General features: G+C 40.8%; 1 protein-coding gene across 1 annotated transcript in view; it reads left to right on the top strand.

Moving 5' to 3' along the window:
• The window catches only part of igf2r (insulin-like growth factor 2 receptor), a 227071-nt gene that overhangs the window by 97871 nt on the left and 109749 nt on the right, over positions 1–19451 (top strand). The window contains exons 13-14 of the mRNA XM_041211704.1: positions 511–654; positions 4324–4458. Coding sequence (XP_041067638.1) covers positions 511–654; positions 4324–4458 — 279 coding nt within the window. The remainder of the gene's footprint in view (positions 1–510; positions 655–4323; positions 4459–19451) is intronic.

Genomic DNA, 19451 nt, shown 5'->3' with positions numbered 1-19451 from the left:
TCCCAGGAGCCTGCTAGATTTGCACCCCATCCACAAACATTCACTCCCTCCACCACTGATCCAGTGTGTACCCTCTACAAGATGCACTGTAGGAATTCAGCAAGGCTCCTTTAGAACCTTCCAAACCCACTATCTAGAAAGACGAGGGCAGCAGACACATGGGATCACCACCGCCTGGAAGCTCCCCTCCAAGCCTTTCACCACTCTGACTTGGAAATATATCGCTGTTTCTGGGTCAAAATCCTGGAACTTCCACCCTAACAGCACTGTGGGTGTACTTACACCACGTGGACTGCAACGGTTCAAGAAGGCAGCTCACCACCACCACCTCAAGGGCAATTAGGGATGGACAATAAATGCTGGCCCAGCCAGTGACTCCCACATCCCATAAATAAATAAAAAAGTTAATTTTTATGGAGAGAACACTGCAACGATGTCTTGGTTTGAACACAGCCAAGTTACCAAAAAATTGACTCATTAAAATTTTGTTTTAATTTTGTTGCTTCCTAGGTGAAGATCAAAAGAACAACCTTGGGAAATTTGTTTCATCCCCTCAAAAGGAAGGCAATAATATTCAGCTTATATACTCGGATGGTGATAAATGCAGAGGAGATGATCGAAGCAAAACTATCATCACTTTTATATGTACACCTGGTAAGTTAGTGTTGTTTCTGTTTTAGGTGGTCCCCTGTCCAGAATTGGAAACTGGGGTGTTTGTATGTGCCAGAAGGTGCTGTGGATATTCTCAACACGTTTTAACGTGTAGGAAATTTGGGTATTTTGTTACAGATTTTGGGAATTTTATCATACTTTTGATCATATGGTAGAACTATCTACTGTAACACTTGAAAACAGATGCATTTTTCAAAACAAGCCCAGTCTTTTGAAAATAGATTAACAGATTTTCTGTAGTGTTTCAGTGATTTGGAGATTTCATAGAGTAGAGTTATTGTATTATGCTGGATGGAGGCGCTGGTGGTGACATTGAGAAAGGCCGCTTGAAGTCTAGTAATACTGAGATGGGTCTAAGGGTCTAGCCTGGGTTCAAAATACACAGGGATGGTAGGTGGATTTGTCCTGGAAATCTGTCATAAAGCCCATGAAAACCCGGTGACGGGCAAAAAATTCACGAAAGGTCACCCCTGTATATTTTGATTGGGGGAGCAGCGGTGTGGGAGACAAAACCTGAGGAATGTTACAATGTTATTTGGTGACTCACCAAGGGGCCTGCAGGTTTGTTGGTTGAGCATCTGTTTATTGTACCCCTCAACTATACATATCTCCAACGTGTCTTCATCCCGACTTCTTGTGGACACTCTGTACACAGTCTATCATCAAGTGACTCTCTACATAACGTGGGCGGCACTGTTTCCCCAGTTCTACATTAACCTTTACTAACCTGCACATCTGCCTCAGCACACTTGGCATAGTGACCCTTGCACATTCCGCAGTAGCTGGTAGATGCAGTCAATGGGGTACTTGATACTGCCTCTGGAGGAGTGGCGCTTGGCTTTTAACCTGAGTGGGCATCAGCTGCCAGTCAAGGAACAGGTGCTGGAGATCTTTGTCCTTTCCTTGTTACCCTATCAGCAGTGAATTGCTCAGCCCTGGCTCCAGGCCCTGGGGGATCTGCCCATAGCTGTGTCCGGGCCAGACTTCAGCTGGGATGAGTTGCACATTTGGAGTAACGAGCACTGGTTGCGTGCAGGTGCATGGCTGTCCATCCATCCCACTCCGGTGGTGGGGCGGGGTGGGATGGTGAGTGTACACGTTATATTGTGCTTCTGTTTTATTAAATTTTGCTCAGTAACTTTATACTTTAAACTTATGTTTCTAACAAGATGTCATACATTAGAATTGGGTTGCAAGGATGTTATTTATCTTTCACAGTGAGGAAACATTCATCTAAGTTGTCAGTGAAGTTCAATAGGCTTACAGTTGAAATTCTTGATTATATTACAACGTTGAATCTCATTCCTTATGTTGAACTTTATCTGTAGATCTACAACCATGTTCTTACTCTAGCTTTGTTGTTTGTTTCATTGTGTCAAATAGTTGGAATTTGAGATGAATCTGATCTTACTTTAGAATCCATATTTGAGAGAATATACAAAGGAAGAACAGTAGCCTGAATTCATATGAAAATGAAAAAGGAACCCTGAAAACCTGAAAAAAATCTCAAGCAGCCCTTGGGTGGGTGGGTGGGGAGATGGGGAAGAATTATTTTGGCCGCTGGATCCAATAGTACTTTAATTTGGTGTTTCTGGCAACACTGAGGAGGAAATCAGTGAATGCTAGGTGAGGAATCTTATGGGTATTGGATGGGGACCTTAGAACTTTGGAGCATTAGGATGTCTCTGGGATTAAGGAGCACTGCGATTTTGATCCAGGATCTGTCAGCATATCGTGTGTTTTAGATTCTTGAAATGAAAGTTGGTTTTGGGATGCAGCAGAATGGAGGAGGTGATTCTGCAGCTTGATGGGGTTAGAGCATGGAAATATGGCAGTATTGGAGGGAAAATGTATTTAAAAGCTTGGTGGGGGTTGGGGCATGAGAATTGAACCCGAACTGTCACTGGCCCCAACTCCAAACTGTTCTTAAAAACAAAAAAACTGCAGATGTTGGAAATCCAAAACAAAAACAGAATTACCTGGAAAAACTCAGGTCTGGCAGCATCTGTTGAACAGTTCTGTTGAAGGGTCATGAGGACTCGAAACGTCAACTCTTTTCTCCGCCGATGCTGCCAGACTTGCTGAGTTTTTCCAGGTAATTCTGTTTTTGTTCCAAACTGTTATTGCTGGTTAGCTTCCTCCCAATCAATCCACAGTCCCCTTTTGTACCCCACCGCCAGTTTGTCGTCTTGTACCTTCCTTAAAGCATTTGTGAAAGTTTTCAGATTTAAGTTAATGGATTGAAAGTTGCAAGATGGAAATGTACAATTTCCTGTTCATTCCTGGCATGTAAATTTTCACAAACACAAGTTATCTTCAGTTCATGGTTTACGCAGTTTTCACGTTCTTATGTAATTTCTCATTCTTCAAAAATTACTGCAAAGAATTTTTCAGTATCGGTTTCTTTGGCAATTAAAATATGTTCACAGGTGTTTGATTGCTCACCAGTATTTTCTTTCTGAAGAATTCATAACCGAAAAGCCCAGTGCCTCAGCCTGAATTTTCTGTCTGGTATGGATTTTGCCGTTATGATGGTAAACTGTTAGTGTTTGCCGTCATTAACACTGCAAAACTGATGGTAACTTCTCATCCCACGTGTAATTAATTGCAGAAATCCAGAAGTTGCTGTTGGTGATTCTCTGCTCCTCAGCATGCGTTGGTGAAGACACCATGGATTGCAATCTTTCAAATCACTTAAATAGGCATGAGATTCACTTTTATGCCATTGATCTCATTGTAAAAACCCTGAGAAAAGTTGTACCCTATTGAATGAGGTGTGACTGGGTTTTTAATGGCATATTAAGTTCATAGTTCTGAACAATCTCTCTGGGCCTGAAAATCTAATTTAATTTATTTTGGAATATCAAATTTCTCCATCATGATAAAGTCCATTTAACTTTTAATTAAAACTTTGATATTTCAACTTCTACCCTAATCTCACCTGTAGGTACCAAATTTTATTTTTCTATCAGAATCAAATTAACATCAGGAAAATTGAAACATTAGAGATTGCTAGATCTTTGTGGGCTGCTTTTTTCAACATCTTCACTACATAACCACAAAACTCAGGCCAACAGTTTCTTCCCGTGTTCTTGCTTCCCAGAAGGCTTTTGAAACTCTCAAATCCTCAGAACAGGGCAGAGACTTTGGTGTAAGGGGACACAACTTTCAACTTCTGTTAATAACTATCCTGAGAATTCTGCAAACTGCAAATTGATTACTGGGCATTTGCTGCACATACATAGATGAGATTGAAAACTCGGGTAAAAATTGTGAAGTTCAAGCCTGGCTTTTGCAGCTTCTCCAGTTTGTGGTGTCACATTTCCAATTTGTGCAATCTTTCTACACTTCTGAGGTGTCTTCCAAGTATTCTGGTTTTGTCTGAAAGCAGTAAATCTTTTAATGGATGCTAACAAAGGGTATGAATTCATGTATCATTTGAAATCCTGTGTGCTAATGGCCTACCTATGAGTAATTATTCAACCATTCAACCATCAAAATGCATGTGATAGTGTAAAGTACATAGTTTAGAGCAAGTTTTTTGTAAAAGGTGTTAACATTTTTTCTTTGACATGCACTAGTTTTATAGAAAACTAAAATATTCTGAAAAGAGGTTGCTGTTTTTATAACAGACCTTCCATTCCTCCACAGGGGATCTGGAGAGTCCTCCTATTCTGAAGTCTGGGGTCGATGTATGTTTGCATGAAATAGAATGGCATACAGCAGCTGCTTGTGCCTTATCAAAAACTCAGGGAGATCATTGCAGGGTATCAGATCCAGAGGCTGGTAAGCATTTGAAACCTTGACTGCATCTTGGGTTTCTAAATTTACTTTTCTTGTACATGTGTAAGCAAGCTTCAATGTTGAGCAGCAGCTTAAAATGGTTGTAATTTTTAGACCATTTATAACCAACTGAATCTCTGCTACTGAATGTCTAGTATTGATATTGTTGTAAGCTGAGACGGAGCACATCCAAGAGCAACTCTTATTTATTTTGCTGCCAGCTTCATTGCCATGATTCTACCAGATACACATAATTACACTAAGTAGTAATAAATTCAAGTATTGTCTTTGCTGGTCAGTGCCGGACTGAAATGACCCTTGGAGTTGTGTTTTTTCAAATGCTAGCTATTTTAATAGCTTGCCCACCTTCTCTGAGCAAAATACATCTTGGTACAATAAACTGTTGAAGGTTAAGAAACGTATGAATTATGTTGTTAACTGTATGAATTGAAGTGAGTATGATAGTATGTTGCATTTGGAATGAACTCTAATCTGGTTGTCAGCCTGCCACAATACATAAAAGGCTCTTAAGATCACAAACGACATCTTCTGTGACTGTGACAAAGGTAAACTATCCCTCCACACCCTTCTCCACCTGTCTGCAGCCTTTGACACTTGCGAACACCTTCCTCAATTAATGTCTTTCCACTATTGTCCAGCCGAGTGGAATTGTTCTTGCCTGGTTTCATTCTTATCTAGTTGTATCTGAAGTATCTTTTACAATGGCTTCTCTTCCTGTTCTTGCACCGATATCCCTGGTGTTCCCCCAAGAATCTATACTCAAACCCCTCCTATTTCTCATCTACATGTTGCCCATCAGTGACGTTATCCAAAAGCCCAGCTTTAGTTTCCGCCTATACCCTGACAATATCGAGTTCTACCTCAGCCCTACCTCTCTTGACTCCTCCACTGTTGCTAAATTATCAGGCTACATACTGGACATTCAATTCTGGATGAGCAGAAATTTCTTCCAATTAAATATTGGGAAGTCATTGTTTTCAATCCCTGCTCCAACCTCAGTTCCTTAGCTACTGATTCCATCTCTCTCCCTGGCAAAAGTGAGATTAAACCTGACTGATTGACTGCAACCATGGTGTCATTTGTGACCCTGAGTTTTGCTTCCAACAATGTATTTGTGCCATGACTAAGACTGCCTATTTCCACACTCGCCCACTCATACAAACGGATGCACGCACACAAAAAGATTGTGATTACTAAAGATAGCATGCATTTTGATCTTAAAAGTTTGAAAGTTCTCTGCCATGTTGCAGATCTATCATTCCATTTTGGTCCACTGAGAAATGATCTGGATGTTTAAGACAAATTCGCTGTGGTTTATTGCTTGTAATAGCAGATTTCTCTTGTTCCGCTTGAATCGAGTTGTAATCAAAGACATGTAGCAAATCCCTGGCTAGGTTCCTCAAATGAAGGCTTCAAGACCAACCTGAATCCTCTGCCTAAAGATAGTTCTTTGGCGGGATTTTGTAACTTTGCTGGTCTGGATGACTCTCCTTTGCTGCTCCAAAACTGTCTTATTAAATGTCCTGGTGTGAAACCTAGTTTCTGCCATGTAACCAGAGTGTTTCTGTTCATTGTCCTCACAATTGTTTTTTGATGGCTGGGCCATTGCCATACAATGGGGTCCAAGTTTCACCCATTCACATACCTCTGTGGTAGAATAGGGTTTTTTGCACCCATTCTCTGGATTTCAACTCCAGTCGAAAAGTCTGCAGCAATATTGTGAAAACAGTTCCTTCAATTATTTGAAGAGCAGCTATTCACCGCAGGAAAGATCTGTGGCATTTTAAAGACTTCTCAAAGGTATGTCCTGAAAGTTTGTTTGCATTTTAATGAATTGTCCAGACATGAAGATTAGCTCAAGGGTCTCCATTCTGTTTGCGTCCATTCTTCTTCATTTTGTTTTAAAATGTCCATTCAAATTAATACTCAAGCCCGTATTGTTTGAGCATTCCAGATCGTAACTGTATGATTGAAAAAATTCTCCCCATCTCCTCTGTTCTTGTCAATTATTTTAAAGCCAAGTTCTCTGATTACTGACCTTCCTGCCAATGAAAATTGTTCCCCCTTCCTACCCTCTATTTATCTACTTTGTCTTCTCTATCAAAACTACTGATAATTTTGACCTCTATTGTACCCCCCCCACCATTCCCAAAAAACCATTTTTGCTAGAAGGAGAACAGTCTGGGCTTCTCCAGATCATTTGTTAACATGGCTATTTTCAGGGATTTCTGTTTAGTGTTTTGAATTTAATTTTGTATGCATTGATAAGTTTGAACAAATAGAATTTAAGAAAGATCATAAGACATAGGAGCAGAAGTAGGCCATTCGGCCCATCAAGTCTTCTCTGCTATTCACTGAGGTCACAGCTGATCTGATAATCCTCAACTCCACTTTCTTGCCTTGTCCCCATAACCCTTGATTTCTTTACTGATTAAAAATCTCTCTATCTCAGCCTTGAATATACTTAATGACCTAGCCTTTACAGCCCTCTGCCGTAAAGAATTCCACAGATTCACTACCCTCAGAAGAAATTCCTTCTCATTTCTACCTTAAATGGGCAACCCTTTATTCTGAGATTATGCCCTCTGGTCCTAGATTCTCCCACAAGGGGTAACAACTTCTCGGCACCTACCCTGTCAAGCCCCCTAAGAATCTTTTATATTTCAATAAGGTCACCTCATTCTTCTAAACTCCAATGAGTACAGGCCCAACCTACTCAACCTCTCCTCATAAAATCCCTCCATACCTGGGATCAACCTAGTGAACTTTCTCTGGACTGCTTCCAATATCAGTATATCTTTCCTTGGATAAGGGGACCAAAGCTGTTCACAGTATTCTAGGTGTGGCCTTGTATAGTTTTAGCAAGACTTCCCTATTTTTATACTCCATTCCCTTTGAAATAAAGGCCATTCTATTTGCCTTACCTATTATCTGCTGAACTTGTATGTTAACTTTTTGAAATTCATGCACAAGGGCCCCCAAATCCTTCTGTGCTGCAGCTTTCTGCAGCCTTTCTCCACGTAAATAATATTCAGCTCCCTCTCTCCTTGTCATGGTGCATAACCTCTCATTTTCCCACATTATATTCCATCTGCCAAATTTTTGCCCACTCACTTAACCTGTCTATATCCCTTTTGAAGGCTTTGTTATTATTGCTTGCCTTCCCACCTATTTTTGTCATTTGTAAGCTTGGCAATAGTACATTCACTTCCCTCATCTAAGTCATTAATATATATTGCAAATAATTGTGGCCCTAACACTGATCCCTGTGGCACTCCACTAGTTACAGGTTGCCATCCTGAAATTGTCCCCCTTATCCCAACACTCTGTCTCCTATTAGTTAGCTAATCCTCTGTCCATGCTAATATACTACCCCAAACATCATGGGCTCTTATTAAGTAGCCTTATGTGCGGTACCTTATCAAATGTCTTTTGGAAACCCAAATATATTACATCTGCTGGTTCCCCTTTATCTATCCTGCTTGTTACTTCCTCAAATAATTCTAATACATTTGTCAGGCATAATTTCCCCTTCATGAAGCCATGCTGATTCTGCTTGATTATATTATGCATTTCTAAATGCTCTGCCATTACATACTTTATAATAGACTCTAACATTTTCCCAATGACAGATGTTAAGCTAACTGGCCTATAGTTACCTTTTTTGTCTCCCTCCCTATTTGAATAAGGGTGTTACATTGGCAGTTTTCCAATCCTCGGACGTTTCTAGAATCTAAGGATTCTTGGAAGATTACTACCAGGGCATCCACTATCTCTGTAGCTACTTCCTTTAAATCCATCAGGATGCAATCCATCAGGTCCAGGGAACTTATCGGCCTTTAGCCCCATTAGCTTTCCTAGTACTTTTTCTCTATGGTTATTTATTTCCTCCGCTCACTTTTGCCCCTTGATTATTTAGTATTTTTGGAATGCTATTAGTGTCTTCTACTGTGAAGACTGGTGAAGCATTTATTCAACTCCTCTGCCACTTCCTGGTTCCCCATTATTATTTCCCCAGCCTCAGTCTCTAAGGGGGCTATGTTCAATTTGGTGTCTCTCTACCTTTTTAAACATTTAAAGAAGCTCTTACTGTCCATTTTTATATTGCTTGCTAACTTACCGTCAAAAGTTTATTTTCTCCCTCTATTTTTTTGGTTTTTAAAACTTTCCCAATCCTCTGGCTTACCACTTCTTTGCCATATTGTCATTCACTGGGATATATCTTTGTTGCAAGTCATGAGCTATTTTCTTAAATGTCTGCCATTATTCATCAACTGTCTTTTCTGCTAAACTCCTTTCCCTGTCCATTCCAGCCAACTCTGCCCTCATTGCTTTGTAATTACCCTTAAGTTTAGTGCAGTTGTTTCCAACCCAGGTTTCTCACTCTCAAACTGAAAACTAAATTTACCATGTTATGGTCACTATTTCCTAGGGGATCTTTTACTGAGCTTATTTATTAAACCTACCTCATTACAGATTACCAGATCCGAAATAGCTTGATCCCTGGTTGGATCTACAACATGTTCTAGGAAACTGTCCTGAATACACTTGTGAATTTTTGCTCATGGCTTCCTCTGCCGATTTGTTTTACCCAATCTACATGAAGATTAAAGTCACCCATGATTAATATACTGTCTTTATGACAGTGCCTTATGTGATGTACAAAAGTTGTGGTTGGAAAACATTCTATGTCAAATTACCAGCCTACTTATGGTGTTACATTCCAAGATGCATGGGAACTGTGCAATTGTAGTACGAAACAATTAGTCAAGAAAAATCATTCTAATGAAGAGGAAGTGAAGGATGCAGAAGCCACAAAATCTTCTGCACCCACTCAAACCAATAGTGGAATAATCTAATCACAATATGACCTTCGATAAAAAATTTCTAGTGATTGAAAGCAGTTGTAATTGGTGCTTCACCCAGAAAAGCCCTTTAAATTAGAACATTTCAGGATTTTTGTGATTGCGCACTCATTTTGTTGAACTTGGTCTCCCTTGTGTTTAACTGGAATTAACTTCCTAAACCAGTAATAAAACTGGCTAATATTATCAACACACAGTATTGTCTCATGATCTGATGGGAAAGTCTGATTAATGTGTACAGATGCTTCATCGGAATCATGGGTCTGCATGTTAACACATTTAGGTTTGATGAGAAAAGAGTTTGACTAATCTGTGTACTTGGAGTATTTTTCTTCAGATTTCTAGAATTTGTGGGGTTCTTATTCACTTCACTAGTAAGTGTATTTGTAGATTTGAAAATAACAGGTGTTACAAGTAAAATGTTCTGTTTCACTTGCCCACCTTCGGGGCTTCATGCTCTGAACCAGCTCTTCAGAGAACACACATGAATTTAAGTGTAGTCTGCACCATAATTGCAACTGCCTGACTATCGATGGAATAATACAGTACACCTAAGTCTTTCATAGAAGCTTCTAATTTCGTAAATGACCTTTAGGAAAGGTATATTTGTGCTCCAGTGCATTTAGGTATATTTTTAGACTGTTTCTATAATGGTTAATGATAACCCAACTGCATTCTGTACGACAGATTGTTGATTTATTCTGAAGCCAGTTGAAATAGAAACTAGACACCAATTTTTTACTCAATACTAGGTTTATTTACAGAATACAACATTACAAATGTCTACCTCCTCCCTAACCAGAACCTGGTGTCCCTGTAGTCTATCTTTTCTTCTGGATAGGCAAGAATTTTAATACAAAACTTTTAGAAAATAAAATCTTGTTGAGATGCACAGTGGCGGGGAAAAATGCATACAGCAGCTTCAGCATGTAATGTTCCATCAATAAGACTGTGAATTCAAGATACAATTGTTGATTGGTAGTTGCTTAGATTTAAACATGTACAAAATAGTTGGAGAAATTAGACCGTATGTTCAAGCTTATCGGAATTAACTGAAGTTGAAATAAAATCCCGTTAATACAAATTTTGTGCAAGTCAAATTTTCACAACAATTTCAACACTAAGATCAAATATTTTGAAGATAAGGGGGTGAAATTGGTGCATTCAGTAATGTGGTCAGAGCTAAAATTCAAAGCTGATGAAAGCTACTTCCTTGCCATCCAGGTGCTGGAGCGGACCTTGAATCCAGGCCCTCCCCGACCAGAGGATGGAGTGCTACCAAGTGACCCACTCAGGGTCCATGACTTGAACCTTCAGCGACAACACAAAAGGGCTCATCCAGTGATTTGAACCAGGATCCTTTGCATGCTCAGTCAATGAGAATGCCAAAACAAGAACCATACCCTCAGCCAATGAGCCAGTCAACCAATGAGCCGGTAGCACAATTCTCTCTGTACTCTTCAGTATACCAATAAAAATTAAACTAATTAACAATTAATTGATTGGCAGCACTTTAAAGGGGCACTGTAACACAAAACAAAACCAAAGTTTCTATGTGCTCAGGGTACTTAATCGATGCCCTCCACCTGCGTATCCTTAACCTTAATAACACAATCAACATATAATTAGCAGATTCCCTCGTTTCTTTAAAGCAAAACTTTGATACTAACAATATTTCAAAAAAAACCAAAAAGAGGGTAAAAATTGAGTTTCCATAATCCACACCACATCTTAATACATGTCCCTCTTCTAAAGCCTTCAATAGTTTCTTTGTGCAAGCAGTCCTTTTTGTCAAATTAGTGACTTAGATCAACTCAATTGATTTTGGAGACAGTTCTTTCTCGCATCTCTTGGACTACAAGGTCAATCCTTAAGATAAAAGCAAAATACTGCGGATGCTGGAAATCTGAACCAAAAACAAAAATAGCTGGAAAAACTTAGCAGGTCTGACGGCATCTGCGGAGAGGAACACAGTTAATGTTTTGAGTCCGTATGACTCTTCATCAGAACTGGTCAATCCTTAACCCTTTTTTTTCACATTTTTTTGGTGAATGTATGTTACTCCACAAGGAATGATCATCCACGCAACATTCAATGGGCAAACTATTCTCAGAACTCTTCCCCTTGTATAGAATTTCCCCAAAAATGCTTGATCAGTAACACACTGTCTTTTGCTCCTATAAGCCCGTGTTTCCACAGCTAAAGTACTTTTAACTACTTTTTTATTTTCTTAGCTTCCCAGGCCAAGGGGCAACATTTTCCATTTTCACCCATCAAGAATATTATAAAACCAGCTACCCATCCAGAAGATTGGCATAAGAGACATCTTCAAAACTGACTACTCATGTGCCTAGGGTCCCCAAAGGCTAGAAACTTCAGTACACATTTCTGTATTTAATTTGCAGTTTTGTTGATTTGACTAAGGTCATATGGAGCATCTCATCGGTCACTGTGTGATATCTTTCAGAGTCCACTGTTGAAAGGACTTTTCACTAGTGTTCATAACCACAGTGTTCAGATTTTAACATTGTCACACAGACTAAACTTGTCATTAGCAAATTTCTTTTCTCCCCACTCCCCCCTGCCCCCCCCACCAATTGTCAGTCAGAATTTAGCCAGTGCTCCAAGACTGGTCCCTATTTGTTTCTGCATAACTTAATCTACAATCACCCTTTTGTCCTTACCAAGTATTACTGTAGAAAGACTGAATCTGGTTGCAATGGCTAAAAAGTGTAAAAAGAAAATGTTTCCATCTTTGTCCCACACCTTTTAAATCCAGCTATTGCTTCATTGAAGTTTTATGCTAAAGGGAGATTTGCAATAAAACACGGTTGCATCCTCTGATACTTTTTATATATGTCTCATTTTGCACTAATCTCTTTGAACCTTGTATACTCATCATCAACCACACCTGCATCCTTAGTAGGATTTTCAAACCATGATTAGAAGTCTGAACAAGTTGTCTGCGTAGCTTGAAGAAAACTTGCTTTTTTCTGATTCTTATCACCAGATACCATTAACACTAGCCTCTGATTAGAAATAAAAGCAAAATACTGTGGATGCTGATCAGAAATGTTAGGTTTGTCAAGGGGATGCAATAATGCCCTGATTGGGTAATTACTTTTCTAGAAACAATTGCTTTATCATGCTCCTGGCCAGTTTCGTTTATACCTTTCTCATGGAACCCTTGCTCGGCAGCATGGATATCTTCAGTACTAATCAAGTGACTTACTCCAGCTACTTCCCATGGAAAATCACCACTTTTTAACTTTGATGTGTCATCATCCAGGAACCTGAACAAGGAGAATTTTCACACTCCGTAACCTTACTATGATCCTGACTCATAGACTCATAGATATTTACAGCACAGAAGGAGGCCATTAGGCCCATCGTGTCTGTGCTGGTCAACAAAGAACTGACTACACTAATCCCATTTTCCAGCACTTGGCCCATAGCCCTGGAGGCTATGGCAGTGCAAGTGAATATCTAAACACTCAAATGTTATGAGAGTTTCTGACTCAGCCACCCTTTCAGGCAGTGAGTTCCTGACTTCCAGACTCTCCCTACCACCTGGTGAAAAAAATTTCTCCTCAGCTCCCCTCTTAGCCTTCTACCTTTACCTTAAATCTATGCCCCTGGTTATTGACCCCTCTGCTAATGGAAAAAAGTGCCTTCCTATCCACCCTATCTATACCCCTCATATTCTTATACATCTCTATCAGGTCCCCTCTCAACCTTCACTGCTCCAAGGGAAACAACCCCAGCCTATCCAATCTTTCCCCATAGCTCAGACTGTCCAGCCCAGGCAGCATCCTGGTAAATCTCTTCTGCACCCTCTCCAGTGCAATCACATCCTTCCGATAATGTGGTGACCAGAACTGCATGTAGTACTCCAGTTGTGGCCTAACCAGCATTTTATACAGTTCCAGCATAACCTCCCTGCTGTTTTATTCCATGTTGTGGCTGTTAAGGATAAGTATCCCATATAGCACCTTATCTGTCTGCCCTGCTACCTTCAGGGATCTGTGGATATGCACACCAAGGTCCCTCTGATCTTCAGAACTTTCCAGGGCCCTACCATTAATAGTGTAATCCCTTGCCTTGTTAGCCCTCTCCAAGTGCATTACCTCTCTCTTTCCAGGTTGAATTCCATTTGCCACTGCTCTGCCCACCTGACCAGTCCATTGATATCCTCCTGCATTTTACAGCTATCCTCCTCACTATTTACCACCCTACCAATTTTCATGACATCCACGAACTTCTTGATCATACCCTCTACATTTAATTCCAAATCATTTACGTACACCACAAACAACAAGAGCCCCAGCACCGAGCCCTGCAGAACCCCATTGGAAACAGATTTCCAGTCACAGTAACATCACCCTCTGCTTCCTGCCTCTCAGACAGTTTTGGATCCAACGTGCCACTTTACCTTGGATCCCATGGCGTCTTTCTTTCTTGACCAGTCTGCCATGAGGGACCTTATCAAAAGCCTTGCTAAAGTCCATGTAGACCACATCAAATGTATTACCCTCCTCAAAAAAATTAGAACAGATTTGTCAAACAGGACCCTCCCTTAACAAATCCATACTGACTATCCCTGAGTAATCAGTGTCTCTCCAAGTGCAGATATAATCTGCCCCTCAGAATTCTTTCTAGTAACTTCCCCACCACTGAGGTTAGACTAACTGGCCTGTAATTTCCTGGTCTATCCCTTCCTCCCTTTTTTAATAATGGGACAACGTTAACAGTCCTCTGGCACTTCACCTGTGGCCAGAGAATATTTGAAAATTACTGCTAGGGCCCGATACCTCTTCCCTTGCCTCCCTCAATAGCCTGGGATAGATCTCGTCCAGGCCTGTGGATTTTAAGGCCCCTAAACCCACTAGTACCTCCCCTCTCGCTCTTGTTAATTTCCTGTAATATTTCATAGTCCTCCGCCCTGATGACTATACCTGTGTCATCCTTTTCCATTGTGAAGACCAGTGCAAAGTATTCATTGACGACTGCACCCAAGTCTTCACGGTCCCCCCACACATTACCTCTATGGTCCCTAATTGGCCCTACTCTTTTCCCTAGTTATTCTCTTGCTCTTTATATATTTTAAAAAAACCCTTCGGGTTTTCCTTTATTCTACCCACCCATGCTTTCTCATGCACTCTCTTAGCTTTCCTAATTTTCTTTTATAAGTTCCCCTCTGCACTTTCTATACTCCTCTAGGGACTGTGCTGTATTGAACCCTCGGTATCTGCCATAAGCTTCTCTTTTCTTAATCCTAACCTTTGTCCCTTGCCATCCAGGACTCTCCTGACTTGGTGTCCCCCACTTTGTCTTTACGGGAACACATTTGCTCTGTACTCTCGCTATTTCCTCCTTGAATGCCTCCCACTGCTTTGACACAGGTTTATCTGCAAATAGCTGCTCCCAGTCCACTTGGGCCAAATTGTATCTTATCTTAGTAAAATTAGCCTTTCCCCAGTTTAGAACTTTTATTCCCTGCCCAACCTTATCCTTTTCTATAACTATCCTAAATCTAGCTGAGTTATGGTCACTATCTCCAAGATGCTTCCCTACTGATATGCCTTCCACCTGCCAGGGCTCATTTCTGAATATTAGGCCCAGAACTGCCCCCTCCTTTGGCCTTTCTACGCACTGGCTAAAAAAGTTCTCCTGGATGAAACTTAAGAATTTTTTCCCTCCCTATCTTGCACACTAAAACTATTGCAAGTTAAAATTTGGGTAGTTATATTCCCTTACTATTGCTACCTTATTTCAGAGAAATGTAAGAATAATTTGATTAAACATTTGATCCTCTATCTCTCTTCCTGACTACTTGGGGGCCTATAGTATACACCCAACAGCATGTTTGCCCTTTTTTGTTGTCTTACTTCTACCCATATGGCCTCATTTAATGATTCTTCCAAGATATCATCCCTCCTCACTGCTATATTGATTCCTTGACCAATATTGCGACTCTCCCTCCTTCTGTCCCTCTCTCTATCTTGTCTGAATACCCTATAACCAGGAATGTTGAGCTGCCAATCCTGCCCTTTTAGCCAAGCCTTGGTCATAGCTATGATATCATACTTGTGCGTGCCTATCTGTGCCCTCAGCTCATCTGTCTTATTCCTCAGACTCCTTGCATTAAAATATATTCCATTTAGCCTTGCTAAACTCACTTCTTTCTTATCTAGCCTATGTTTCTTCTGCCTTCCAGACTCACTAGAGTTTTTTTATTTCTAAATCCATCTCAGCTTCTCTCCCCACTGAACTACTTTTCAGGATCCCTTCCCCCGCTGAGTAAATCCAAATAACGTTAGAACCGATCTGTTTCATACGCTGTGGGTGCAGCCACTATCTAACATGGCACAATTAAATTAATTCATGGTGAATGCATTCATTACCAGACCAAATTAATTTTAGACTAGTACAATTCCCTCAGACTGATCATTATCATCTTTAAGTTCTGGATTTGGTTCATGTGTTTCTTTGATAAACCTGCTGTTCCATTTCAGGCAGTATAATGACTTGGCGCAGACAGGTTTCAACAAGAAATGGATGAACATTTCAGAGCATTTCAGGTGCTACATGTTTGATCAGGGCGCTTGTCAGGAAGTCCACACCCTGTGGATAGCTGACGATTAGGGCTCGTTGATTGGAGCCTTCCAGAACGTCACATGACCTCTGAAAGCTGGAGGGGCTATACCCTTGGTTACTACATTTCCTCCTCCTTTAGCTTTTTACAGAAACTGGGAAAAACATTTTAATATCCAACAACATATATACCACTTCAGGTGATTAAAGATCAGGTTTCTGAGGTGCTCTCCCTGTATGGCTAGAGCAGTGTAGCTCTACCACTTGAGGTTCCCCAACAAGATCAACAGGATCTGGAACTGCAGCTCAAGGCACATCAAAGTGGCCGTTCAGGGTTTGGCAACTCTACAGAGACATCGGGCATGTCAGTTCTAAGTCGATTGGTCACCTCAGGAATTGACAGTTCGACTCTAATCACAGGTGGAATAGTTGGTTGTTGGAATGTGTCTCTAGCATGAATATGATATATGTGCTTACAGATGATTGTGTTCTACTGTACTTGGAAAGGTAATGGACCAGTCACTGAGGGGAGTCCGATAAGGCCCACAGCCAAAATTTCACTCTAATACTGTGTCACTGACACTTTGTGGGCTTTGCTTTGTATGTCGTGGTTAAATTTTTGATTACTTTGATTCACACTACCTTCCTCTCTAAATTTGGAAACTAGGCTTAACCCTGTATGTAGGTGACGTTTCATCAATTCAGACAGTGTTGAACTGTAGTCGAATGTGGCATTGTACGATAACTGAAAAGAAAGCGGGAAAGTCGAGATTCTAGAGTACTTTCTGATAACCTTTTCATACCAGACTTGAAAGTTAGTACAGCTCTCTTGGCTAAACTGTTTGATAAGGGATGATAAGGGGCTGTCTTTATATAGTAGATTCCATTCAGATCCATTAACTTCTTGAAACTCTGCTGGTAAAAGCTGCACTGTTATCAGAAATGACACTTTCATGTAGTCATGTACGCTAAAACAGTGACACAGCTTCTCAATAGTTGCGCGTGACGTTGGCGATTTGACTTTGTATCCGTCCCTTTAGAATGTGCATCTACAATCAACAAAAACGTGGTACCTAAGAATGGCCCTACATAATTGATATGTAGCCTAACCCAGGGTCGACCAGTCCACTTCCATGGGTGCAGGGGAGCTGAAATGGACAACTTCTGTTGTTGCTGACCACGGAGACGATGCTCGACCATACTTTCAATGTCACTGTCAACGCCTGGCCACTAGACATTGCTTTACGGAAGCATTTTCATCATTAATATACCTGGATGCGCACTGCGAAGCTCTGTCAAGAGTGGTCCTCTACCTTGTGATGGGACAACAACTCTAGATCACCACAACACAAGATTCCATCTTGACAGCTTAACTCTGTTTCTGGCATGGAATGGCCTCAACTTTTCAGATACAGGTGAATTTGACTAGCCTTGCAAAACAAAGTCTCAGCCCTTTGGCAATATTGGATTTCTGTTCGTCTAACTTCTAATTTGCTTCATGCACACAGATGAAGAACCCAAGAAATTCAGTAATAGCACAACTTCTTGTGGAACAGGAGCATATAGAATGCTATCTGGTAACAGGAGACAACTGAGTGCATTTGCAATGTGTAAGCCAGGACAGTACATTTAAAAAAAAAAGTATACTCATATGCAGATAATGTCAGAGCCCAATGTTGTATTCTTGCTGATGCCATTGGTGGAATGGCCTTATCCTCACTGAATAAACCCATTAATGGTTTATGGCCCAACAGTATGGTGAAATGTTGTCCATGTAGGTACTGGTGGAATTTCTTCACCCTGAATACCACCGATAAACCTTCCTTTTCTAGCTGGGACTAACCCTTCTCAGCCATGCAGAGGGTCCTCGACATAGCCAGTAGGCCTTTCTGATCCATTTTTCATTGTGTGATAACACGGTTCCTACACCATAAGAAGAGGCATTATGTGTTAATACCAACTCTTTTGATGGGTCGTGATGTACCAATAAACATGATGAATACAGCTGTTTTTTTACTTTCACAAAGGCTTCTTCCTGTTGTGAATTCCACGACCAATGGTTATTCTTTAACAGCAAGTGTAATGGTGTCAACACAGTTGATAAGTTTGGCAAGAAGTGGCTATAAGAGTTGATCATACCCAGGAAGGACTTGAGTTTGGTTACATTGAATGGTGTGGGTGCATCTTTTATTGCCCAAACTTTATCTACTGGATGCAAACCCGTGGCATCCACCTGGTGACCCAGGTAAGTAATTTCTGGTGCTTGAAGTGTGCATTTTTCCTGCTTTTAACTTGCACCTGCTTCTATGAGCCATCTTAGCACCTTCTCCAGGTTGGCCAAGTGTTTGGCCTCAGTAAACCCTGTGATTGGAACATCATCATCTTTGGACAACTCTGAAGTCCTTGCAAAAGACTCCAGTATTCTCTGGAAGATAGCACACGCAAATGATATGTACTGATAAAGACTCTTGTGTGTGTTAATAATCATGTATTTTCTCAACGCACTATCCTGTTCTAATTGTCGGTAAGCGTGGCTAATATTCAATTTTGTATAGGACTTGCCTCCAGCCAGCTTTGCATATAAGTGATCTATCCTTCGAATGGGATACTTGCCTAGTATTGCTGCCTTATTTATGGTCGATTTATAGTTCCCACAAATGCGAATGGTTTGGTTAGGTTTAAACACTGGAACTATGGGTGCTGCCCATTCTGAGACAGGTTGGATGATGCCTAGCATTCACATCTCCTTCAACGTATAAGGCACAGGCCTGGCCTTAAAGAAATGTGGTGTCACCTGAGGATCCACGTATATCTTGGCGTGTGTGCCTTTTAACTCCCCTAATTCATCCTGGAAATCCATGTTGTATTTCCTTAGCAGTTCAGGAATGCCACCTGATTTCAGGTGAAATATCTCAGACCAGTCAAGCTTGATCCTCCGTAGCCCATCTTGGCCTAAAAGACTGGGTCCTCCTTTCACTTAATTATAGGCAGCTTGGTTATCTGTTACACACTGGTACTGTGGCAATGCCCTTTACCTGAATAGATTCCCCCATGTATGTTCTTAATTTGACGAATGTCAGCTCCAGGTTTATTGGCTGTGTACCTTTTAGTTAGATATTTGTAAGTATGCTCTCCCACTACTGTAGTTGAGGCACCCATATCCACCTCCATTATTTGTGGCTTCTCATTAACTTGGATCGTGACAGTGATAGGTTAGGTTTTCACAGCAGTTACGTTATACAGGAATAAACACCAGTGTCTGCAGCTTCGGGTTTTGCTGCATTCTTTATTTCAGTCATGTTGGTTTGCTACTTTGCCTGGCATTGCCTTATTACCTGACCTTTCTTATGGCAGTAATGACTTTCTGCTTCCTTGAATTTACAGGTGTCTGGTCCGTGGTCACCTCCACATCTATAATAAATTAACCTTGGAAGTCACTGCTGAAGTGTTTCTACTCGGCCTTTTCATATTTCTAACTGCAGGCGTTGCACCTCGCTTCGATGCTGTGGGTCTGGT

Source organism: Carcharodon carcharias, chromosome 2 (assembly GCF_017639515.1).
Source record: "Carcharodon carcharias isolate sCarCar2 chromosome 2, sCarCar2.pri, whole genome shotgun sequence".
In the NCBI taxonomy this organism is placed as follows: domain Eukaryota; kingdom Metazoa; phylum Chordata; class Chondrichthyes; order Lamniformes; family Lamnidae; genus Carcharodon; species Carcharodon carcharias.
This window is presented reverse-complemented; position numbering and strand designations above follow the sequence as displayed.